The 25,705-nt window shown below is 39.4% G+C and overlaps 1 protein-coding gene across 1 annotated transcript in view; it reads right to left on the bottom strand.

Moving 5' to 3' along the window:
- MAOA (monoamine oxidase A) overlaps window positions 1–25,705 on the bottom strand; it is a 75,525-nt gene that overhangs the window by 42,002 nt on the left and 7,818 nt on the right. The window contains exons 2-3 of the mRNA XM_032620525.1: window positions 15,377–15,471; window positions 5,549–5,686 (exon numbers count right to left, since the gene is read on the bottom strand). Of these exons, the coding sequence (XP_032476416.1) occupies window positions 5,549–5,686; window positions 15,377–15,471 (233 nt within the window). The remainder of the gene's footprint in view (window positions 1–5,548; window positions 5,687–15,376; window positions 15,472–25,705) is intronic.

Here is a 25,705-nt window from a genome sequence, read left to right as displayed (position 1 = left end):
CTCAAACTGGCAACTACATTCTAACCTGAAAGGTCAGAACCTCTAGGAGTTGCATAATCACAGAGACTAGAGCAGTTTCTCTTGAGGAAGCTGCTTTTATGTTTCATTCTATTCACAGGGTTCTTTTTGCCGTTAACCAGAATGCCAGGGCCCCACCTGAGGAGGTGATCGAAAAGTTCCACAGCCTCAGTGAGAGAAATGCTTTGTGTCTGACCTAATCCCCTTTCTATGCTGCCAGTGAAGGCCAGTCCAAGGCAGGAGGGTGACTTTAGACTCGTTCTCAATGAATGGCTAGAAAATATCTTCTGTAGTGAATTACTTCCTATTAAAAATGAATGAAAGGAAGATGAAAAGCATTCTGTGGATGGTAGCACAATATGAATGTACTTAATGTCGCTGAATTGTCCACTAATTATGGTTAAGATGGTAACTTTTATGTCTATTTTATCACAATTTAAAAAAAAATAAATGAAAGGGGAAAATTGAATCATTAACGTGACTTTGCTATATAGTGGGCTGTCACTTCAACTGAGTAGAAACTTCATTCTCTAGAAACTAAACCTGAGATTTACTCCTGAAAGTTTAGAGGAAAAAGAAAGGAGCCTTTGAGAGAAAATGGCTAATGCCGACCTAGCTTTCTAAACAGTACGAGGCTTTAAGAGTAATTTCTGTCATTAAGCTTTCCTATGATCCACAGGAAGTAAATGAAGTCTTTTAAAAATGGAGAGGAAAAAAAGAATGGAAGTTACTAGCAACTGTTTTTTACAAGCTATGTCTATATATCTTTATACTGAATACTTGATAGATTAGAGTGAAAATATATAAACATTTTGAGTCTCTCCGCTTTTAAAATCCTATGTATAATTATAGTTTAGAGAAAAAAAATCCCTTTTGTATTACTTCATTTCTATGATCAACAAAGAATTTTTTATCATGAACACAGGCCCATTACCACTTGGCTGTCCTTAGCTAATTGTCTTTCTCCATCTTCTACTCTGACTTATACAAATTACTTTAAATCCTCTTTTTTTCTTTTTTAAACCAGGCAGAGTATAATGGCATAAAATAAAATACTCTTATCTAGATCATACTTTGATTATTAAGTTTACGTAAGTCACTTATGAAAAAGAATATACAGCCAACAATTCCAAGCCATGCCCCCAGACCTCTAGCCTTAGTATTTAAACACAATAATAGAATCCGTCTTCTTCCGCCTGCTGAGCCTAACTGGGCTGGCCTCAGGGTTTCTCAGGAGTCAAGTGCTCACTGAAGGCCAGTGGGGGACCAGATCTATGGCTCAGGATACAAGAGAAGAGGCCACTCTGGTGAACAGTACCACATATGACTCCTAGGCACACCCACTCCCCTCCAACCGCTGGAGTCCACAGGAGCCCTTACAGCTAAAGTAGCATCTTAGGACTCCAAAGCCTGTTGGGGTAAGGTGATTTTTGCCATATCTTGGAGCAGTTTATTAAAGGGGTTCACAAGTTAACTCTGCTCACAGAATAAGGAACGATGTGATATAACTCACAGAACCTGGGCTCAAGAGATGGAAAGCCTCACTTTGGCTCCTAATCTCTCTGAGCCTCAGTTTTCTCATTTGTAAGATGGGAGAAATAATGCTTATCACCTCAAAGGATCATTGGGAAGCTCAAATGTAACACAGGTATAGGCACATTACAGATGGAAGGCAACACCAATGCACAGAGCCAGGAGGGATGGATCTAGGTGATTAAAAGAAAGACACGAGGGCTTCCCTGGTGGCGCAGTGGTTGAGAGTCCACCTGTTGATGCAGGGAACACGGGTTCGTGCCCCGGTTCGGGAAGATCCCACATGTCGCGGAGCGGCTGGGCCCGTGAGCCATGGCCGCTGAGCCTGCGCGTCCGGAGCCTGTGCTCCGCAACCGGAGAGGCCACAACAGTGAGAGGCCCGCGTACCGCAAAAAAAAAAAGACACGACAATCAACATCCCTACAAGAGCCTAACACCTTTGGCTTCTTGAGTTTCCTACTGAGAGGGGTTGAAAGTGAAAGTATAATTTTCTTTGACAAAAGAAAAGAGTTCTATGAGTTGGTATGGAAAGGTGTTAAAAGCAGCTTAAAAATATATTGTCCCGAATCCAAAGGAAACACCCTATTAGAAGCAAGAGGTCAAAGACGCAGTTATATCTGGAAGCAGTAAGACAAACTGATAAAAAGTACATCCTCTGCTTTCAATACAGCCTACTGGCTAAAACAAAGTTCACCTCTTAGCAACAACAAAAAAAATTACTTAGTATTCCAGAACACACACGTTCTGAAAAGCCTGTGATTTCAGTCGTTGGCATAGAAACATGGAGTAAATGGCTGTGGGAAGAACAGAACGAATACTCGGAAAAATTGCTTGCTGAGCTGTTACTATCAGGAAAGCCTATGTTGTTTTAAATAAATCTTTATCACACCATCCTCTAAAAACAAATGTGTGGTCTATATTTATAGTCTTGATTTTTATTTAGAGAGGATGTGAAAAGCAGGGAGAAAGTGAGAATGCATGAAAATGTCAATGTCTCCTTTAAAGTAGTTCCTGCAAAATGCCTTGCTCCATCTCTGGCAGTGTTCTCCCTCTTGACACCCTACCTGCATTACTATGATCTGGAGGAACCCATGGAAAGAAAAAAAAAAAAAGAGGAATCAAGTATTTCTTTCTTCTTCTCCAAGACCTGGCACTGCTAAACTTAAGTCTCCACAACTCAATGAAACTAACTCATAAAACGATCGTAATGATGGTGCATCTTCTTTACTAATGCAAGTAATCAATCAATCGATCCAAGAGGCATTCAAGTCCACCTGCTTCCTTTACACCTTCCAAAAGAAAAGAATCCATAGAGAACACTTTAAACATATCTAGCTGACACCACTTCAAAGCCACCTTTTAGGTTAAAGACATGATTAATTTATATTAACTTCACAAATCAGATGTAGTCTCCGAAATAAAGCCGTATTGAATTCACAACATTCATAAAACCTGCTCACTGTAGGAACCAGTCAAGAACCCTATTACATGAGAATCAGGATCTACTAAACCAGAATTAGAATAGAGATTCTATTCACAAGATCCATGAAGGATAAAGGCAGAAATGTTAGCGACTATTATTTATTTACTTATCTCCTCCCTTGAGATGGCAAGCTCCATGTGAGCAGAAACTTGGATCATGTATCCACCGCTGTATTTCCAGCCTACAACAATATCTGGTGCAGAGGTGATTGTCCAGTAACGACTTACTGAAACAGTGAATGAGTTTAGCATAATGGATCATAAAGAATATGGCTTGGTTTAACTAGACAGTGGCAATCTTCCAGTGATTCACCCACTTCATTTCAGTGTTATTTACAGAAAAGAATACGCTGTATTAGATTACAGAAGCTGGGGTTGTCACGAGAGCTGATGCAGGAAGTGTCACAAAAACAATTTGCACTATTAACCCAATCCACTATCATGCCAGGGGGAAAATGCCTTTTTTTCCCTAGAAGCGAACAGAACAGTGAGAGTTGAGATATTCTTAAATAAGTGGAATTATTTTTTGCTATACAGTTTATCATCAGTCTTACCTGGAATAGTTAGATGAATATCTTTCTGCTTTTTCCCTAATCTGGCCTCCTCACTTTCTAGTTTCCTGGTCATTATAAAAACATCCACTACCCTGAGTATTTCTCATTGCAGAAATGATATGATTTATCAGAAACACTAGCAGAAAGGCACTTATTCAGATAAAATAAATTAATCTCTAACTGATGCACTAGTTTTTTACCTTAACTTTGCTGTCTACCTTGGGTGAAAATATGTGTTCCTTGGCAGGGTAAAGTATGTGAGAGGACGGTTTAATGGTAAGTATTTATTTATTTGCTGCACTGCGCGGCTTGCGGGATCTTACTTCTGCAACCAGGGATCAAACCTGGGCCACGGCAGTGAAACCACCAAGTCCTAACCACTGGACCGCCAGGGAATTCCCTAATAGTATTTCTATTCTTCATCTTTTTATTAGATGAGATTGTCTTAAATGAAAAGAACAGTGTTTAGCATCTTAAATATGTGCTTATTTGTAAGTAAATCCTAAAATTCATGAAGAGCGTATACTCAGGGGGTAGGCAGACCATTACTAGTTTTATACCTCTGTTCAAGTCACTTTACCTCACTGAACCTCAGTTTTCTCCTCTGTAAAGTAGAGCATAAGTTTGCTCAGATTCCAGGATAATCATCAGACTCATATGCTTCCCAGTTGGACTAGACAGTGAATTTATATGACTGTTTAATTAGCAGTTGAGTGCAAAGGATTTGGTTTCTCTCCCTACATTAAATATGATAATACAGGTAAAAGTGCTCCATAAAGGTTAGTTGCTATTACTCTTACCTTTGTTATCACTTACTAGTCTGGGTAAACAACATGCCGTGCAGAGATGACAAAGTGGGGAAGCAAAGGAGTTTTTCCTTTTTGATCATGGCCTGTTGAAGCCAGCATTCATAAACACTTTGTATAATTCTTTTGTAGTTTCTTCATTTCTCCCTTGACCTCTGAACCTAGTTTTTCTAAAGGCTACCGGTTTGTTTTTTCATGTGTCTCACTGCCAGACTTTCCCAAGCATCCCAAACCAACCCAGATCAGCTATCAGAGTTTCCCAAGATTCCTGATCTCCCTGATTGCACATCAGTGTGCATATACTTCAAGTATCCTTCATTCCCTGCTCTGAAAGGCCCTGAAGATGCCAGACCCACATGATTGCTGCGGTGGAGTGGAGGCTTAAATGTGTCTGTTGAGAAGTGATGTGGTTACTGGTGTGGGAATCCTGGCATTAGACTGAGTAAATAAACCCTGTCCTGATGACTCTAGTTCCAGGAAATGGGCTACAATGTCAGATCGGAAACTTGATTTCTCAAGGCACATTTCCAGACTCCAGCTGCTCCATGTTTGGCTTCAGTAAGAAAGAATAACATGGGCAACAGCTGCTGTTTCTTGAGTGGATATCAGCACTTAGAGTTTAAACAATCTCTTGTTTAAACAGTAGGAAACTGCACAACTGAGCTAGACTTCCCAAGAGTCATGGCTAGGTGCAGAGAAAATTATCAAAGTGTGCAAAGAAATGTCAGGTAAGGATGAGGATGAATGACCCATTCAAAGTCTTAAGAAGTGGCCTCAAACTGTTGTGTTCCTTGGGGCCTTAGAACTGCCTCATAGGTGCCTCAGGGGCTGCCTGGGCTCTATGTGTGTGTGTGTGGGGGTCTATTTCTGGTGTCTCCCCCACCTCCAGAGGGAGGGGAAGGAAGGAGTGTAGCCTTCAAGGGCCATAGTGGGTGAGGTGGAGGAGAACAAAGCTGAAGCATGATCACTTGCAGTGATTCTAGGAGTCCGCAGGGATTTTTTAAAAAGAAGAAGAAAAGAAAGGCAGAGTACTACTTTAAAGCTGAGAACCTACTTTTATGATTGCTTTGAGAAAAAACAACTAAAAGCAAAACCAAATGCTTTCCCAAATAAAATGCTCCCCTGTTGGTCAGTTGAGTCAAACATCAGGCTTACCTTGACATATTGAACAAGACGCTCATTTACGTTCACTTTGTAAGTTTCTAAACCCAGTTCCTTAGATAACCGTAAGATCCTGTTCTGGGTTGGTCCCACATAAGCCCCGCCAACGTCTACGTAATCAACATGTTGGTTCTGTAGAAACAGAAAAAGTGTCCGGAAGACTTTAGTTAGAACTCTAAAACAGATGTTTCTATGTCTTATAAAAAATAACCCTGTTTATTTTTTACAATTTAAATGTGCCTTACATCTCTCTTATAAAGTGCCACTGAAAATAGCAAATCTTTCTACTCTACTCCAACCCTATAGTACACTCATCATTAAGCAATCCCATTTGTCGAGTTATTGGTGAGGCTGATTCAGCAATAACACGCATAAACAATAAAGAACACTGTAGTACGCCCTGCCGATCTAGATCCTTTTCAAAGCATTTAGCTTTATTTTCTATGCTTTTCTTTGGGGTTGTTGCTGGAGGGGTCACCCAGAGTTTTATTAGACCTAATTCTCTGATTTCCAGCAGATGAAATCTTCAATCAGCCCACACTGGTGGGCTCCTGATTCTATTTTAAAACACTTGCAGGGAAGAATGCATCATAGGAAAAGAGTACCAAAAGGTATGAAAAGATTCATATACCTAAAAAATATTTTATAAATATGCAAACCTTCCTCCATAAACCAAAATTTACTTTCCTCTTCTTAAATGCACTTTTCCATTTTCCTCAGCTGTTTTAGTAACACATTTCCCCATGGTTTAATCAATAAATTGCAAAAAAAATTAATAAATAAAATAAAATTGTGCATTGGTGAGTAATAATTCCTCCATGTGTTTGTAATAACTTCTTATGGGTCTGTTTCTATTTTGTTGTTTATACCAGTTCTAATTCGCGTTGCCGTTTCTCCTTGTTTGCCTGATCATTTTTTATTGTGTCCCACTGACTGAATTTGAGAAAATATAGAAATTATCTGAATTCTGGGAGGATTATATCTTTCTCAGAGAGGATTTATGACTGCTTCTGCCCAGCATCTGGGGACACTAACAATACTAGATAACTTTATTGCATTTTGTGTGCCTGAGACAATTTGAAGGCAGGCTGAAATGCAACATGGCCTAGTCCTTTTGCTGTTTACCCTTAGCGCTAGGACACAGTCCAACCCAAAGCACAAGGAGTTTACCAACACATCCCTCCATATACACACTTTGGTGGGCTCTGGACTTGACCTTCAGTTGCCCTAGCTTTGTAAGACTTTTGAAAAGTACTTCTCAGTCTCTCACTTGCTTCTTCAGTGGTCAGCAAACTCTCACTTCTCCACTCCCAGGGGAAAAAGCAGGTCAATGTTTTCTGGATGTTGGTCTAGTGATTCTTCACTATCTTGTTAGTTCTCTGATGCTTTGAAGGTGTGTGTGTGTGTGTGTGTGTGTGTGTGTGTGTGTACACAGTGCAATTTGTCTAGTTTCCTTATATGTAGTGGGAGGGTTGGGATAATTTACCTAATCTGTTATTTCCAGAAAATCGATTGTCTAGAATTACGCAACCTTGCCTTCCTGGGGTAATATAACCTAATATTATCTTTCCATTGCAAGATATGCTTTGCTAACATTTTGTTTAGAATTTTTATATCTGTGTTTATAAATGAGACTGAGATTGCCCCATGATTCTCCTTTCTTCTCCAGCCCTTGTCTGTTTTCTTGTATTACAGTACTGTTAATCTCATGAGTTAGAAATCATACTTCCTTCTATTCTCTAGAAGGCGTTCGTATATAAATAGAATAATCTCTTCTTTGACCATTAGGTAGAATACACCTGTAGAGCTATCTAGGCTTAGTGTTTTCATTGTGGGAAAAATTTAAATTACAGGTTCAATTTATTTTGTGGTTAAAGCACTACTCACGTTTTCTATTTCTTAAATTTCTTTCTATTCTTAAATTATATTTTCTCATTATATATACATTTCATATGTTTCAAAACTATTGCTTTAAAGTTCATGATCTCTTCTTTTCATTTATTTATTGTTTATTGTATCAGTAGTTATATCTTCATTTTCATCCCTTTTATTGTTTAGAGATGTCTCTTTTTCCTTTTCCTTGAAAAATCTTATCAGACACTTGTCTAGTTTTAATAGGACTCTTCAAAGAATCAACGTTTGTTTCATTGATCATCTTTATTGAGTATTTTCTATACCATTGATTTATGCTCTTTTTTCCTCTTTTTTGGATTTTTTATACTCTTAATTTTCTAATTCCTTGCATGCTTAGCTCATTCATTCAACAAAAGAACATACTTTTGTTCTTTTCTAATACAAAAATTTAGGCTATGAATCTTCCTCTAATATGGTTTTAGCTACATCCACAACTTTATTTTAGTATTTCCATTATTGTGCGGTTTTAAGTATTTTCAAATTTCCATTACAATTTCTGTCTAGATCTATGTTTCTAAACGTTTTGTCATGTTTTAATTTCTACAACTGGAATTTTTTTAGTTATCTTTCTGTCATAACTGCATTGTGGTCAAAGAATATGGATTATATGATATCAATCCTTGAGGCTTACTTTATGACCTAGCACATGGTTGATTTTCAAAGATTTTCCATTTCTGCATGAAAAGAACATAGTCTTCTGATAAGTAATATGCATGTTTTATACATGTCCATTAGAAAAAGATTAATTGTGCTCAGCCTTTGTTTGCTTCATTTATTATTGACTTAGAAAAATATGTTAAAAATCCCCTACACTATTGGGCATTTATCTTTGATTCCTGTCAATTTTTGCTTTATATTTTGAGGCTACATTATTCAGTATATACATATACAAATTTAGAATTGTTCGGTCTTCTGGGTCTTTTATCACTATGTATTGAAACTTAATTCAATGAAACATTTTTTTGTTTAAACCTTATTTTGTCTGATATTAATATAGGTAAAATAGCTTAGATTAGTATTTGTATACTATCTCTTTTTCTATCCTTCGGTTAGAGTTTTCTTTATTCTGACATTTCCCCCCTTTTAACTGAGAAGTTTAGCCCATTTATATTATTATTTCTTTTAAAATGTCTTAACTTTACTTATTTTATTATGGCTTTCCATTTGTCCCACTTTAACAGTTTTATGCCTGATTTCTTCTTTTGGATTAAGGGTTTTCTTCCTTTTGTTTTAAGTTTTTCTTCTACTTGTTTGGAAGTTATACTGTCAGGCCTATTTTTTTTCTAGCTATATTAACATGCATACTTAATATATTCTAAAGTTTATCAATATATTATCTTTCTATTGAAAAATACAAAACCTTCATGCATCAACTGTGATCAACCTTCTTCTAATCTGTAAACCATAAAAGTACCTTACTTCAGGTTTATTTGTCTCCCAACAAATTTGATGTTATTTTGTTTTATTCTGTTGATGTTGCTGAATTTTATTTAAATATTTACCAGTATCTTTGCTCATTGTCTCCTCTTAAATTTCAGACCTTCAATTTGTTATCATTTTCCTTCTTCTTAAAACACAGCCTTTATAATTTCCTCTAATCTGGGTCCTAAACTCTCTATTTTTGTCAGTCTGATAAAAAGATAGTTCTAGCAAGTAACAAATTCTGGTTATTTTCTCTTTCTCTCTCAGAACAGTGAAGATATTGTTTATCTTCTGGCATCTGTTTTTGCTGTTGAAGGGTCACTCAACAGCAATCAATAAGTCTAATTATTGATTTTTTTCAGAGTATGCATAATTTGTCTTTCTCTTTTTTTAAAAAAATTACTTTTAGACTTAAAGGAATTTTTTTAAGATCTCTTTTCTTTGGTATACTGCAGCTTCTGTGTGGGTGAGAATTTCTTTTCCTTTTTCATGCTGTGGACTTGTTAGGTTTCCTGGTATCTTCCAACAATGCTGGAAAATCCTCAGCCATTATTTTTTCATACCATCATAACACTATCTTTCATGTCTTAGTTGCTCCTGCCCTTGCCCCACATAACGTATTTTCCAATCTTTATCTCTGAACTGCATTATAGATAATTCCTTCTGATCTAGTTCACTCATTCACTTCAGCTATGTCTAATACACTGTTTAATCTGTCCCTGAGTTTTTTCATTTTAATCAGTACATTTTCATTTCTAGAAATTATTTTTAAACTACTTGATCATTTTTTTAAGTTTCTTTTCCCTGCCGCTAATTTTAAGCACGTCTTTTCTTTAAAACATGCTACAGTAATTTTTTATTCTGTGTATACTTCAACTATTGCAAAATCTTTCTGGATCATTTTTTCTATTTATTTTCCTTTAGTGCCTTGTTTCCTTGTATGCTGTCACTTTTGACTATGAGTTGCTGATTTTCCTTAGAACTTTTTCTGTGTAAGTTATTTGAGGCCTGGGTGGAAATGATTTGAGTCTATTTCTGCCAGCCACCTTGGCACTTTAAATATTCTGTCCAAGGTTTTTCACACCATATAGGTAGTGTAAATTTAGATTGAAGCCATGGATGAAGGCAAGCTTTATTTTTCTCCCTTTTAGAAGGGTAAGGTTTATTTCTCTTTCACTTTCATGTACAGAGCATAGCACAGGGGATTACAATTTGGAGTGTTTCCTATTAAATTCCCAGGTTCTGGATTTTATTTCCTGTCCCCTGCATGCCATACAGCCATCACAGTGGAATTGCAGAGTCTTCAGGGTTCAGCAGACATTCGAGGTGAAAGTCAAATTTTGAGCTCATTTAATCCCTAGGCTTCATGTTTTTACTTTGCTTTGGGGATTCATTAGTTCATTCAACAACTATATCTTGAGTGCCTACAAGGTGCCAGGTACTGCTCAAGAAACTTCTGTTACATCAGTGAACAAAATAAAAATCCCTGCTCTCAAGGGGCTTTCATTTGGTAGGAAGAGACAGAAAATGAACCACAAACATAATAAATAAGTATCTTAGAAGTTGATAACAACAGTGAAAAAGAAAAAAAACAACTAGAGAAGGACAGGGCAGATTGAAACTGCAGAGGAGAGAAGGAAAGATTTCAGCTTCAAATACAAGGGACATGTAGGCCTCTGAGAAAAGGTGATATTTGCGTAAAAGACTTGAAGGAGGTGTGGGAGTTATCCATGTGCATATTTGGGACAAGAGCGTTCCTGGCAGAAGAAAGAGCCACTGCAAAGATTCTAAGGGAGAAATCTGCCTGGTGTGTTCAAAGAACACAGGCCAATGTGTCTGGAACAGAGTGAGCAAGGAAAAGAGAACTGGAGATGAGAGTAGAGAAGTTGCAGGGCGGGGGTGGGGGGGGAAGGGGGCAGATCATGGTATGTGTCACAAGACATTGAAAGGACACTGGCTTTTACTCTGAGTGAGAAGGGCAGCCTTTGAAAGGTTTTGAGCACAGAAGTGCCAAGATCTGACTTAGGTTTGAAAGGTTCATTCTGGCTGTCGCACTAAGGCTAAGGCTAGATTATAAGGGACAAGGGTAAAAAGCAGGGAAATTATTTAAGAGGCTACTGCAGTAATCTGCCCTAGAGATCACGGTGGCTCCCACAGCTGGGCGCCACGGAAGTGGAGGGAAGGGTTGAATTCTGGGTATATTTTGAAGGCAGAGCCAAAAGAATTTCCTGACAGAATGAATGTGGGGTCTCACAGTGTTGAGCATGACTCCGAGTTTTTTTGGGAGTTGCCATCCTCCTTTACCAGGAAGGCTGCTGGGATAGTGTTCTTTTTTTTTTTTTTAATCAGTTTATTGGATTTGTTTGTTTCTTTTTTTAAATATAAATTTATTTGTTTATTTTTGGCTGTGTTGGGTCTTCTTTGCTGCACACGGGCTTTCTCTAGTTGCGGCGGGAGGGGGCTACTCTTCGTTGTGGTGCGTGGGCTTCTCACTGTGGTGGCTTCTCTTGTTGCAGAACACAGGCTCTAGGCACGCAGGCTCAGTAGTTGTGGCTCGTGGGCTCTAGAGCACAGGCTCAGTAGTTGTGGCACACAGGCATAGTTGCTCTGCACGGCATGTGGGATCTTCCTGGGCCAGGGCTCGAACCCACGTTCCCTGCATTGGCAGGCAGATTCTTAACCACTGCGCCACCAGGGAAGCCCCTGTTTCTTTTGTTTTATTTTGCTATTGAGTTGTATGAGTTCCTTATAATTTGTTATTAACCCCTTATCAGATAGATGGTTTCCAAATATTATCTACCATACTGGTTGGCTGCCTTTCATTTTGTTCATGGTTTCTTGTGCTGGGGATAAGCTTTTAATTTTTATTTTATTTATTTATTTATTTAGGCCATGCCACACGACATGCGGGATCTTAGTTCCCCGACCAGGGATCGAACCCGTGCCCCCTGCAGTGGAAGTGCAGAGTCTTAACCACTGGACCACCAGGGAAGTCCCTAGAATAGTGTTCTTGATGAAGAAGAAAAGAAATTCAGTTTGGATGTGTGAAGTTTGAGATGTCTGTTCAACATCCAGGAGATCTGCAAACTTCTAAGTTCAGGGTAGCACAGTATATTTTATTCAGCATTTTATTTTAAGAGGGAGAGTCAATCAGGCTTCCACTCTGCCATAATACCAGAAGTGATCTGTTCCTTTGACTTCTTTCATCTGTCCCTCATATAATCCTAACTTTCCCTTTTACTAACTATTGGTGTTGTGCTCCAAACCTTCTCTAGTCTCCAACATCCTTTTTAAGACAGGAAGCACAAAACTGAAGTCAGTATTCCAATAAAATTTAACAAAGACAGTAACCGAATTCTTGGGAGTTTCCAAAAAAGATGTCTTTAGAACACAGACACTATTTAAAGTAAATAATCCTAAGTGAAGTAGTAAAAAGCATGAGGCGTTTTACAGAATGCTTCTTTACAAAGTCGAAACATTTGAAAGGAGGTGCCCCAGATTCAGCATGAAGATACTGGAACTGTAATACCATATTCTGCTATGTTGCCCCTCAGTCTTTAGGATCTTGCATTTGATCTCATTATTCAGCCTTTGAAGAGGCCACAAACACGCAACTATATTAGGAAACAAATAACACCAACCCTGTGGTAGCCTTGCAGGCATTTCAACTTAATTAATTTGGTCCTGAAGAATTATGGGGGAATCACACTAGGGAAAATTGGGAGGTTCTGAACAAATAGAAGATCTATTTGAACAGTTGCCAAGTGACAATATCAAATTTGACATTTCGATACTTAAAGATCTAGAGTAATTTTTATGGCATCTCCTCCCCAAATCCTAATTGATTATTCTAGTAGAAGCAACTGTAAGAATATTAAATTCAGTTTCTGATTAAATACCATTTCTGTCCCTGCTTTGTAAAGCCCCCCTTTTTCCCTTCTATTTATTTTAAATCTTATAGATGTCAAGTCCTACTTTCTAAGCATTTCAGAGTTCCTCTCTCACATACCTAAAGGGAATTTTAATATGATGCTTAATACGCAATAGTTCCTGTATGGTGCTGGCATATATAAATGATGTAGCATGAAAAAGCAGCCTGGGACAATAACAGAGATGGGGATAAGCACGTTGGAATTCTCATTTCCCTTGTACAAAGAAACTTGTTCTTAACTGAAAAATCCGTAACATGACGGATGCTCCTATTTAATAACCAAAAGGTTTTAGAGATAAGAAAAGTAGGGCAAAGGGACAACTTAATACCTATCTCCAAAATAAAGGAATGTTTTTCAGAAAACGACAGGAGAATCATATGTAACAAGCTGGTACAGGCAGAATATGCAATCTTTCTTTTGCACTACAACACATTGCCTTCAATTAGAACTTGAAGTCGGAGGGAGCTTCAAGTACATTTAGATTATATCTCACTGCCCAGATGAGAAAAGTGACATGTAAAGTGCTAATAGTACTTACCCAAGGTATGACAGTGTGTTGGGCCAGTACAGGGGCCAGAATCCCAGTCTCCTCACTCCCAGACCAATAGCCTCTCAGAGGACTACATCTGAGGAGGTACTCAAATTCTCCAAATGCAATTAATCTGGATTCACATTAATTTAAAGCAAGCGAGCATACACCAAAGAGCAGCACTTCTGTAGCATCCCCTACGGATCTTATCAAAATGCAGAGTCAGATTCAGCAGGTCTGGGACAGGACCTGAGATTCTGCATTTCTATCAAGTTCCAGGGTGATTCCGAGGCTGCTGGCCCACAGGTTACTTTGAGTAGCAAGGCTGTAGGGTACTCTTAGAGCTCAGCAAGGTAAAAATGGCTTATGATACATCCCTGTACATCTAAAATGGCAGAAAGTGAATGACAGAAGGGGAGCTTGGCTTGGGGTGACTGAAATGGCTGGTACAATATCCTAGTTCAGATGTTGGTCGGCTATTTCATATCCATTTATATTCCCCCTTTCCCATGCCTGCTTCTATTATGCAGCCTGGAAATGTTAAAGACTTGCTTTCCCAGGCTCCCTAGCAGCTCAGGGTAGCTGTGTGCCCCGAACCTAGCCAATGAGACTATAAAGCAAATGTCTGCTGGGGTCTTCTGGTAAAGGAAAGGCTTTGTTGCAGATAAGACTGGGGCCGCCTCTTCACGCTCTTTCCTGCCTTGAGTGAGGACTTGATGCTGACAGATGCTGCAGCCATCTGGTTACCATTAGGCAATAAGCCAACGGGAAAAGAATGGCTGAGCAGAAAGACAGAAAGAGCCTAAAGATTCTATGACAAAGCTGAACCCCGGCCCCAGCCTGGACTACCTACCACCGGACTTCTTCTTATGTAAAATAACTGAATGTTTGTATTGCTTAACCCATTGTTATTATCACTGCATAAGCCATTCTGTTATAAATCTGACACATCTCCTAATTAGATAGAGGCTTCCTCTCCTTCCAGTCACTTCAACAGTCTGGTTTTGTCCTTACTGCCAATCTCCAGCCTTCAGCGCTCTGTTTCTGTGCTCTAGCAAGGGGGCTCATTAGTGACCTTCTAAATGCCAAACACAAGGGCCCCTACTCAGCCTTCATCCTGTGTCAAATGCCCCTGGCATCTGATTCGATGTATCACCCCTTCTCTTTCCTCCGCTGATTTTCATGGCACTGCCCTAATCTGGTCTTCCTCCCCAGCCTCCACTGCTTCTCTCTGGCTCCTCTGCCTCTGCACCCCCTTTAAATCTTAATGTTTCCCAAACTTCCATCTTTGTCCGTACTTCCTTTCTACCTTACCTTCTTCCCTGTGTACTTTCATCAGTTCCAGATTTCAACATCCTGCAACCATTTCTTCAAATAGTAGTAAACACCAGTTAGCATGCATTTTTCCAAAACGGTGATGTAAGCCCAAGTATAAGAAGGCAGTGATGTAGCAAGAACTGGGCTTCCTTATGTCTAGCTGACCCCACCGGAGCAGCACACCTCTTAGGGAACAAGGACTAAGGAAAAAGCGACACAGAAATACGCTACATTTGCCTCTGCTTACTGTGGTCACACTTCTTTTAAGTTGTGTATTCTTGGATAAATAAATAAGGAACCTATACTGTGTGTGTACGTCTGTGTGTGTGTGTGTGTGTGTGTGTGTGTGTGTGTGTGTGTGTGGTGAACGTACAGTCACTTCAAGTCCAGCCCAACCGTAACCTCACCTGAGACGCTATATACTCTATTTAGGTCTCTAGTATGGAAATGACGCCGCTGTATTGAAGTTATTTGTTCACGTTTGTTTTCTTCACTAGAATGTAAGCTACTGAAGGTCAGAAGCTGTCACTCTTTGGTGGGTGCTTGTTGAAAAGAACAGATACTTATTTAATGCAGTAGTTTAGGGTTATGGAGGACCAACGGCTTAACTGCATAAACTCTTGAGATTTCCTCCAGCTCTGTGACTTCCAGTGACCCCCATCTCTAGTTTGTGTGAGATTTTATACGTTAAGTATTAAAATCATTTACCCTCACTGTGTATGTTCTTCCTCCAACTCTGTCCCGGGCTTCTAAAACCAAAACATTAACTTCATGTTCTGCTAAGAGTTTGGCGGCAGATAATCCTAAAAGGAAAAAAAAGGAAAACAAAGTCGAGGAACATATTAACACCTATATGTGAAACATTCAACATTTAAACAGGTCTACATATAATATAAATGCAGGTATCAGACACAATTCATTGACTGTGCTATCTAATAAATTCTGAGTATACTGTGATGAACTGAGCCACAAATTTTATAATCTAGCATATATTACATTATCTATCATAAGTTAATTTTATTATCTATCATAAGGTTGGTTGAAAAAATGTAATAATTTTAAAAATGTATTTGGGGGGTTTTGGTGATAATCATATGTAAGGGAATTTGTTGAACCCCTAAATCAACCCTTATCACGCCACTCTTCTAGAAATCCTGATTGTATAAACAGAAGTATGTTTTCCTGGAAATTCCCCCTGGCTTACAACAGCCCCCAGTATCTCTGTGCTTTTCTCAATTTAAACCCCCCCTATAATGACCTCCTATCATTTAAACCTGGATTACATGCTTGCTATATCATGTTTTCCCCGCTAGATTAAAAGTTACCAAAGGCAGGAAGCACGTTTCATACTTTATTCATTGGCTCAAAGCTGAGTACAGGCTTTCACTCATAAACAAAAACCTTCATAGAAGATAGATTTTTAAACCCAGTATAGTAAGGGAATCCCCTGGCAGTCCAGTGGTTAGGACTTGGTTCTTTCACTGCCGTGGCCCTGGTTCAATCCCTGGTCAGGGAACTAAGATCCCGCAAGCCACACAGTACAGCTCAAAAAAGGCAAAACACAAGCAAACAAAAGTATAGTAATACCAGAAAAGTAGAGGAAAGTGTTGTGGATTAACATTATATCAAGGGTGCATGTTATCAACATGACTTATCACTGATGTTAATCTTGTTCACCTGGCTGAGGTAATGTTTGCCAGGTTTCTCCACTGTAAAGTTATTCTTTTTTTCCCCTTCCATGCTATACTCTTTGCAAGGAAGTCTATGTACAGCCTGCACTTAAGAAGTAGGGAGGTATGTCCTACTTCCTTGAGGGTGGAGTATTGACATAAATGACTTGAAATTCATCTGCACAGGAGATTTGCCTCTTCTCTCCCATTTATTTATTTACTTCACCACTGACTTATATCCCTATGGAGTCATACATAGTTGTTTTATACTTTGGGTTATAGTCCAATACTATGTTATTTATTTTGTTGCTCAAATTGTTTCAGCTTTGGTCACTGGGAAGCTCTTGTGTCCCTCTGATGTGCCTGCATCATTATGTGTGTATGCGTGTGTTTGAGCACTTCCTTACTTTCTGGCATTAAGAGATGTTCCAGGCTCTTCTTGTCTTTCTCTGCCCAGCCCTACAATCAGCTATTTCTTCAGTGAGCCTTGGTGCCTTTTATTGGAGAACAGTATTAGAAATCAAGATTTGGGTTCTAGGTGTGCCCATCACTACTGGGCTATCATTGCTTCTGGGACTTCTCAGCTCACAGAGTAAGGAAATAAATGTCTGTATACACATTTTTAAATCTATCAATACATTTTTGCACTTCAAATGCTATCTTATACCTAGTTATCTTTATCCTCCTGTTACAAAAAATACGAAGCAGACTACACAGATAAACATACTTCAAGGAGAAAAAAAATGTTAGAATATTAGGGTGAAAGGGAAATAAGAATGACACCAGGGATAAGTTTAGTAAAATGATACAAATGATACCTAAATATGTATACCAGTGGTTGAGGAGAGGAACTATTCTTAGTGATTTTAAAACTCAGTAACTTGACAGTTCTAATGGTATCTATCCTAAAGACAAAGATCAGTGATCATTTTGTGGGTGCTAGGATTAGAACTATTATTTTGAGGCCATTATGTATATAATGCAGAATAAAGCAAATGAGTAATCAGGCTGCTGTCACTGAGATCCAGGGTTTTGGGCCTGGAGATCAGGAAATTTAGATGAAAGAACAATGAAATTAAGTGCAAATTTAGGGCAGGAAATATACAAGATGGGTCTGGAACCTCAAGTCACCAGAAAGCAAGGAGGCTAACAGAGACCACAAGGAGTGTGACAAAAAGGCTCAGAAACCTACCTAGGTGAACTCCCACTGGCTAGAGATGGAACAATTTGAGTATCAAGTAAAAATAACAGGGACTTCCCTGGTGGCACAGTGGTTAAGAATCCACCTACCAATGCAGGGGACTCGGGTTTGAGCCCTGGTCTGGGAAGATCCCACATGTCGCGGAGCAACTAAGCCTGTGTGCCACAACTACAGAGCCCGCGTGCCACAGCTACTGAAGCCCGTGTGCCTAGAGTCCGTGCTCCGCAACAAGAGAAGCCACCGCAATGAGAATCCCGCGCACCGCAACAAAGAGTAGCCCCCACTGCCTGCAACTAGAGAAAGCCCGCACAGCAAGGAAGAGCAAACGCAGCCAAAAATAAATAAATAAATAATAACAAAGGCAATGGCTTAAATCCACTCATAACAATACTAAACAAACAAACAAAACCTCTCATTGGTCACCTTTGGAGAATGCTAAGGAACAAATTTATCATTTAAAAAAACAAAAAAGGGTTTTCCCTGGTGGCGCAGTGGTTGAGAGTCTGCCTGCCAATGCAGGGGACACGGGTTCGTGCCCCGGTCCGGGAAGATCCCACATGCCGCGGAGCGGCTGGGACCGTGAGCCATGGCCGCTGAGCTTGCGCGTCTAGAGCCTGTGCTCCGCAACAGGAGAGGCCACAACAGTGAGAGGCCCGCGTACGGCAAAAGAACAAAAAAAACCCCCAAAAACAATTTGGCATTCATTCTACCCTTCTTATTTGCACCAAACCTCAAGGCAACCAAATAGCTAACAAAGGGAGATTTCGCTGTATAAAAGTATGCTAGCTAATAAGTGAAGACAGGAATAATTAGAACATCAGCATTTTGCAACCCCTAATGAATTAATAGATCTGGTGCAATGATTGTCAACAGCTGCTAACATGACCAAAAAAAGATAACCAGATGTTACTTGCCTCTTAATGGAAGCACATACCACCATGTATGAAGTAGTTACAAAGAAGGAAGGAAGGAAGGAAGGAAGGGAGGGAGGGAGGGAGGGTGGGGAGAAAGGGAAGGAGCAAACAATCTAAATTCTAATGTGATCCAGCCTCTAGATCTGATACTTAGGGGCCAGAAAAACATGTTAAATAATACCACTGGGGTGCAATCAACAAAATCTAGATTATAGGATTTATACAGGAGTACCCTGGGTTTTTCTGTTTGTTTTTTAAAACAACTCGCCCCCTCCTGCTCTCTTTCTCCTTTCTTCACCAGCTTTTCCTACAATAAACCTCTTACATGGCTAGTTATGTCTTGATGTCTGCTCTCAGAGAAGCCAGACTGACAACAGTATTTTGTTCATACACAGAATGGTATGAAATATACATAGCCAGAGTCAAGGATGAGTTTGGGTCTGTAAGATCTAAAATGCAGGGAGGCTAAACCATAATATCCAGCACTGCTGTCTGCTAATGTTTGTATGTATTTTTGACTCCTTCAAGTACAGTGTACCCTTACACTGCTAACATCCACCCAAGATTTAGGTGTGCAACGAATATTTGAAATCTGCTCACAAAGAAAGGCATCCCGTGACAGTTTAAATAAATGCAAACTAATGTCTGCAAACCTTGGTGCAATGTGCTTTCTGGGACACAGCCAAAGGCTTCTTCTGCTGACCATCATAAAAAAAAGGATGAAGGTGTAATGAAAAACATGTTTATGCATAAATCTTTGTTGTTATTTCTGACTATTTCTGTAGGATTAAGTCTTAGAACAGAGATTACTAGGTCAAAAGATTTGAATAATTTTTAGGCTCAAAGCACCACTCTGTATTTAAAAGCAGAGAAACTCAAGATGCAAAAAGTTGAATTTCTTCCCAGTTCCCCTTAGTCAATCTAACCATAAACCAATTAGATAGATAAAAACACCCTTGGGTTTGCTAGAATTACTCGAGTAGCTCCTCTTCTAAAGAGAAGCAGAGGTGGCTCTGAATTCCAGCAGCAGTGGGACCTGCAGCTGTCCAGCCCCCAGAGGCAGCCTGGCAGTTGGTTTAGCACTTTACATCCTACAGATCAATTTCAGGTGCCTTTCCTGTTGCCTCTCACAACCATTCTTCAGAATAGATTTCATTACCCCATATTCCAGATAAGGATACCAAGTGCTTGATATGCCCACAACAAAGTCTCCTGACAAGTGAAAATTTTTACTTCTTACACCCTCACTTATAAGGCTGAAGCCTTAATAAAATTGAATCTAGTGTGTAATTCTCAACAAGTTTGGTGAGTGGGGTTCAGTGCCAATAGTAAATAAACACTACTCCAGAGGCTAAAGGAGGGGAGGGAAGCAGGGCTAGCTGAGCCAGGACAAATGAGCACACCAGTGACAAAGGTCGTTTCGCACTTTGGCATTTAAGGATATAAACAAAATTAAAAAGGTGGATGGACCTAGAGTCTGTCATACAGAGTGAAGTAAGTCAGAAAGAGAAAAACAAATACTGTATGCTAACATATATATATATGGATTCTAAAAGAAAAAATGGTTCTGAAGAACCTAGGGGCAGGACAGGAGTAAAAACACAGACGTTTTAGAGAGTGGACTTGAGGACATGGGGAGGGGGAAGGGTAAGCTGGGACGAAGTGAGAGAGTGGCATGGACATATATACACTACCAAATGTAAAACGGATAGCTAGTGGGAAGCAGCCGCATAGCACAGGGAGATCAGCTCGGTGCTTTGTGACCCCCTAGAGGGGTGGGAGGGAGGGAGACGCAAGAGGGAAGAGATATGGGGACATATGTATATGTATAACTGATTCACTTTGTTATACAGCAGAAACTAACACACCATGTAAAGCAATTATACTCCAATAAAGATGTTAAAAATAATTCCCAAAATAACAAACAAACAAACAAAAAGCTGAAAAAAAAAATGGTTGCTCTGCATTACAGGAAAATGATTGGCCCTATCCTGGCAAGGAAAGTTTAAGCTCTTAGTTTGAGAAATAAGGAACATGTTTAAAACATTTAAAAGGGATTCCAGAAAAATGGTTTCCAAAAGGTCTTGGAATTTGAAGGGGGAAGATTTAAGTCATTTAGAAAAATATTTTTTTAAGATGCTGAATAAATTGGGGGGGGTACTGTTTCAGTTTGCATGTTTATTGTGAAGAAGACTCTGATAAGGAACCTCCATGGTAATTTAAAGCTAGAAAATACAGAATATGGAAATACAATCAAGATGCCATTAGAAAAAGTTATTTTTGAATAATAACTAATTTTGAATAAATAACTCAGTAAGTCATAAATAAAGCACAGGCAAACACTTGCAGTCCAGAAAGGCTTTTTCTAATATATTGACTGTGGCTGTCTGTTGATTCAAATGGAAAAAAAAAAAACCTAAGATAATGTCTGATTACATCTTGAATCAGGCATCTTGAATTATATTCCTTAATTCTTTTTTGTTATTATTCTGTGTATCACTATGCATCCTACCCTCCCCTCACTACAAAATTCAGTAATCACTTATAGAAAAAAAATCGTATGTCAACTCCACAGATTAGTTTAAGGGCTTTTGACATAAATTTCAAAATAAATAAATAAAAGCCTGTCTTTTTTTGGGGTAAATGGGATAAAATTGTTAGAAAAGAAACGGTTTTTTTTGTTTTGTTTTGCTTTTTAAGAAAAGGTTTTTAAGTCTGAAGGTAAGTCACCAAATACAATGTAGCTAATAAAAAACAGATTTTAAAATCAAATATTTTTTTACTTTCAAATCAAATATTTGTTATGAAGAGAAAATCTCATATTAAACCTATTTCATCTTGTTCCAAAGAAATATAGATTAGCCAAAGCTGAGAGCATTGTGCGTTACAGCTCTTCCTGTCATTCATTTTCTATCATTTAATGCCCACATAGAATCTAGGACAATAGAAGAAGCCTGCTTCCCACCCACCTCTCTTGGCACCCCTCCCCACCTCCAAGACAGGGAAAGGGTTTAGCACAGGGGCTTGCTGATAAATGGTTAACAACCATCCCTGGCCTCAGGGGATGGAGGGGACTCCTGATTTGCAGCATTTGGGTTTCCATGGTGTATATACACTCTCCACATGGCTGATTCAAAATCACCAGTGTGATTACTACCAATGTGATATCATTGACCGTGAAACTGGGAAGAGAAGTGTTCAATCAGGATCAGTCCTTTCATGACAGTAGAAGCTGGCTACAACACACACTGTCAGACCTATAGACTCCTGGCCTCAGGTCAAGTCTCAAGTCTGGGAGAGAGTCTATTAGATCGGCAAGTGTATGAGATTCATTGGTGTCCTAGACTCTCAAGTGTCCTAGTGTCTAGCCTGTGAATCTCCCATGGGTGTGTTTGAAGGAAGAGGTCTAAGCGGGCACAGGCAAAATATCCCTGCCCCTGCACCAAGAGCTCTTCCTCTCCCAAATCATGGCAAACTGAGCCCATTAGGAGGAAAAGAACCCCAAACTCCCAAATGTCCTGTGGTTTTCTGTGACAGTAGAGAGCCTGGAGAAGCTAAATGCACAGAGTTTGTTAAAGCCCTATTACGTACATAAGGATCTGATCACTTTCAAAATGCAAAAACCTGAAAAAGGGAAAATAGCAGATTATGGCACAAGAGAAACTTTAATCACTTTGCAATTAAGTATTTTAAATAGGGATAATGAGTTTAAAACATGGGCTTCCCTGGTGGCGCAGTGGTTGTGAGTCCGCCTGCCGATGCAGGGGACACGGGTTCGTGCCCCGGTCCGGGAAGATCCCACATGCCGCGGAGCGGCTGGGCCCGTGAGCCATGGCCGCTGAGCCTGCGCGTCCAGAGCCTGTGCTCCGCAACAGGAGAGGCCACAACAGTGAGAGGCCCGCGTACCGCAAAAAAACAAAACAAAACAAAACAATATGGGCTTCCCTGGTGGTGCAGTGGTTAAGAATCCGCTTGCCTGTGCAGGGGACACGGGTTCGAGCCCTGGTCCGGGAAGATCCCACGTGCCGCAGAGCAACTAATCCCGTGCGCCACAACTACTGAGCCTGCGCTCTAGATACCACGAGCCACAACTACTGAAACCCGCGCCTAGAGCCTGTGCTCCGCAACAAGAGAAGCCACCACAATGACAAGCCCGCACGCTGCAACGAAGAGTAGCCCCCGCTCCCTGCAACTAGAGAAAGCCCGCACCCAGCAACGAAGACCTAATGCAGCCAAAATAAATAAATAAATTTATTTTAAAAACCCAACAATATAATTCCTCTTCTGGTTTCTCTCTCTTCAACCATTTGGGTTTTAGAGAAACCAACATAAAATAGGTCAATGGATTTATTAGAGAGGCTTAAAAAAAAAAACACCAAGTCTGCTAAAAGCACACCTCATATGAGAGTTCAGGCAATTGTTAATCCTGGTTATTAGATCAGGAGAGCCTGGGTGAGATGATGTATACAGCCAGCAGTGCTGTTGCCATGGCAACCTCAAACCAAGCTCTAGCTTCTTAAAGCCACTGCCCATGGAAACTGTTTCCACAGATTCTGCAGTGCTTCCAATGTCCTGAGATGGTTACATCCCCACAGAAATGGGATAGGAAACGATTTAAGCCACACAGCACACCTGGAGAAGGAATTAATATCAGCAACAAAGTCTCTGAGGAAATGGTCCTTTGCTTCCTGGGCTATAAATCTGTACCCCTGCCTTCTCTACCTCACCAAGGGCTCTTTCCTTTACTTCTTCAAGTACACTCACATTACGAAAAAAGAGAAATTTGTCCATTTGACTCGTGCTACCCTTTCCAGTTCAATTACTGATTTTCCTTCTACAACAAATGATTAGAACAAACCTTGAAATGTAGCATATTCCTCATGAAAAATGTCCAGTGACCCCACTTTCAATACGGACAAGTGATATAATCATCTGTCACAAGCTGCTGTATTTTTCTTCTTAGCACACATCACCACCTGGCACTCTATATACATCTGCTGCTTCCAACCACTGCAATCTTAGCCACTCTTGTCCAAACCATTGTGGCCTTTTGCCCTTGTCCAAGGCAACATGACCTCTTGCCCAGAGATCTGCCTCTTAAGTAGTGTGTTATATGTGTTTGTTAGACACCTTTGCATCCCTAGAATAGAGCCTACCGTGTTGCAGGTGCTCAAACACTCATTGCAATGAACAGAGGAACCACATATCAAGAAAAGAAAACCATGCTCACCTGGATGAGGGCAATGGGGAAGTTTCTAATGCTACTTAGATTATATTTATCTCAAGCAACTAAGAAAGACTGACAAGGACAGGGTGTCTGGTCATTTAAACCTTTATGCCCAAGTAAATTTGCAGATTCTTAATACTACTGGTACATTTTCTGGTCTTTGAACCAGTATTACGCTTTTTTTAGCAAAAGAGAATGGAGAATATCAATGTGCACACAAACTTGTCCCCGATACATACATACATACAATACAGCCATTCGTATTATCTATCATCTATCTATCTACCTACCTATATCTATATCCATCTGTATTTTGTGCTTCCTTTCAGACAAATAATTACCTGCTTTTGAAAATGCCAAATCTTCTGATCCCTTTGATAAGCTAAAAAGACAGAACTGTCTCAAATGATAAATAGATAAAAGCTAACAATTAACTTCAATTTGCCCTGAATTCAACAGACTTGTTGTCTAGACAGTTCTAATTTATTTGATTATTGTTCAGCATTCATCTTCACTTTAGATAAATGGATCTCACACGACTTAGGGAATGCAATTACTCCTTAATTCATTATTTGCCCCATTCTTTCACTGAAACTGAAAATACACCAAGTGTATTTCCAAAATGTTTTATGGAATACTAGTCCTCAAGATGCTCTGGGGAAAAGTATCAATGTTCATGGAAGTTGGGACATATGCTGTTTCTCCTTCTGGGAAGTGTATGGTGCACACTGGCATAGTAAAGGCTCTGATAAGTCCTGCAGTGATGAGATTCGTTTAACTTAGCATTTCTCCACCTTTTGCCTTAAAAAAAATTACATCTCAAAAAATACACTTTGGGAAAGCTGGTTTCGGCTCTTAAAATACTGTCAAATATTTACAGTAATAAACTCACCTGGGCAGAGTCCCAAGTGAACAACGCCCAGAGCACAAGCTAAGTGTTGAAGCAAAGCTTTAGTGTAGCTATGGCTTATGTTCTGCTGGCTCTCCTAGTTCTTCCTGTTTATTTCTTAAAGTGGTATTTTTCTTCAACTTTGACGTTCATCACCACCTATGAATGTGTACAGTGTACATCACATATTAAATACTTTAAGTTAATTTTCTATTATTCAGTTAAGTGATCTCTGACCAACAGAATTCTTACATAACTGCACATTTGGACTCTTGGACTGAATACTCCGAGGAAAATAAAATGTACAGTCAAACAACAGTTCATACTAAAGTTTTAGAAGCAATGTTCCCAAAGAAGGAAAAAAGCAAAACCCATAAATTTTGCTCAAATCACATAGTGAGTGCTCGATCAATATTTATTGAATGAATAAATAAATGAATGAATGAAGAATACATGCAGACATGCAAGAAAATGGTCTTTCACTTAAGCCACAGCCCACAGCTAACTCATTTAATCTGAAAAAAAAAAAGTCACCTGAAAGGTCATCCTTGTTACATTTCAGAATTTACCCAAAATCCACAGCACTTCTGTCAAGCATTATTTTCTCCATGAAACCCTTTCCTGTCTGTCATTTCCTTCTCCCTTTTTGTGCCACCACTGAAGCCCTGAACCAACCTCAAACACCAAGGGCACTTCAGGTTCATGGTTGTAACCCCTGCTACATAGAGGGGTCCCATGCCTCACACGGTCACTGGAGAGACAAATAGACTAACATAAATTAAGAGAACTTAACTCCTCCATTTGGGTCTGAATTTTGTCAGATGCCTTAAATGACCAATGTCCTTTATAAAGTAATTACAAATGCATATTAAATTGAAATGTGTATTTAATATCGATGGCTTCAATTCAATACGTAAAATCTGTAAACACCAATCTTAGAAAACTATTTAAAACTCACATCAACCACCACAGCCTTCCATTTTCTTCACCAATATTGTCTCCCCAAATTCTTTCTTTTCAAAACATGGCAGGTTCACTGTTATATTTATCATGGTCTTAAGGTAGGAAATGGAGGTGCCTTATTTTTCAGCCTAGATGTCTTGACTGTTTTTATTATTGTCTATTTACATATTCAC

This window comes from Phocoena sinus, chromosome X, assembly GCF_008692025.1.
Source record: "Phocoena sinus isolate mPhoSin1 chromosome X, mPhoSin1.pri, whole genome shotgun sequence".
Taxonomy (NCBI): domain Eukaryota; kingdom Metazoa; phylum Chordata; class Mammalia; order Artiodactyla; family Phocoenidae; genus Phocoena; species Phocoena sinus.
The sequence above is the reverse complement of the archived record's forward strand: the minus strand, read 5'-3'. Positions and strand labels throughout refer to the sequence as shown.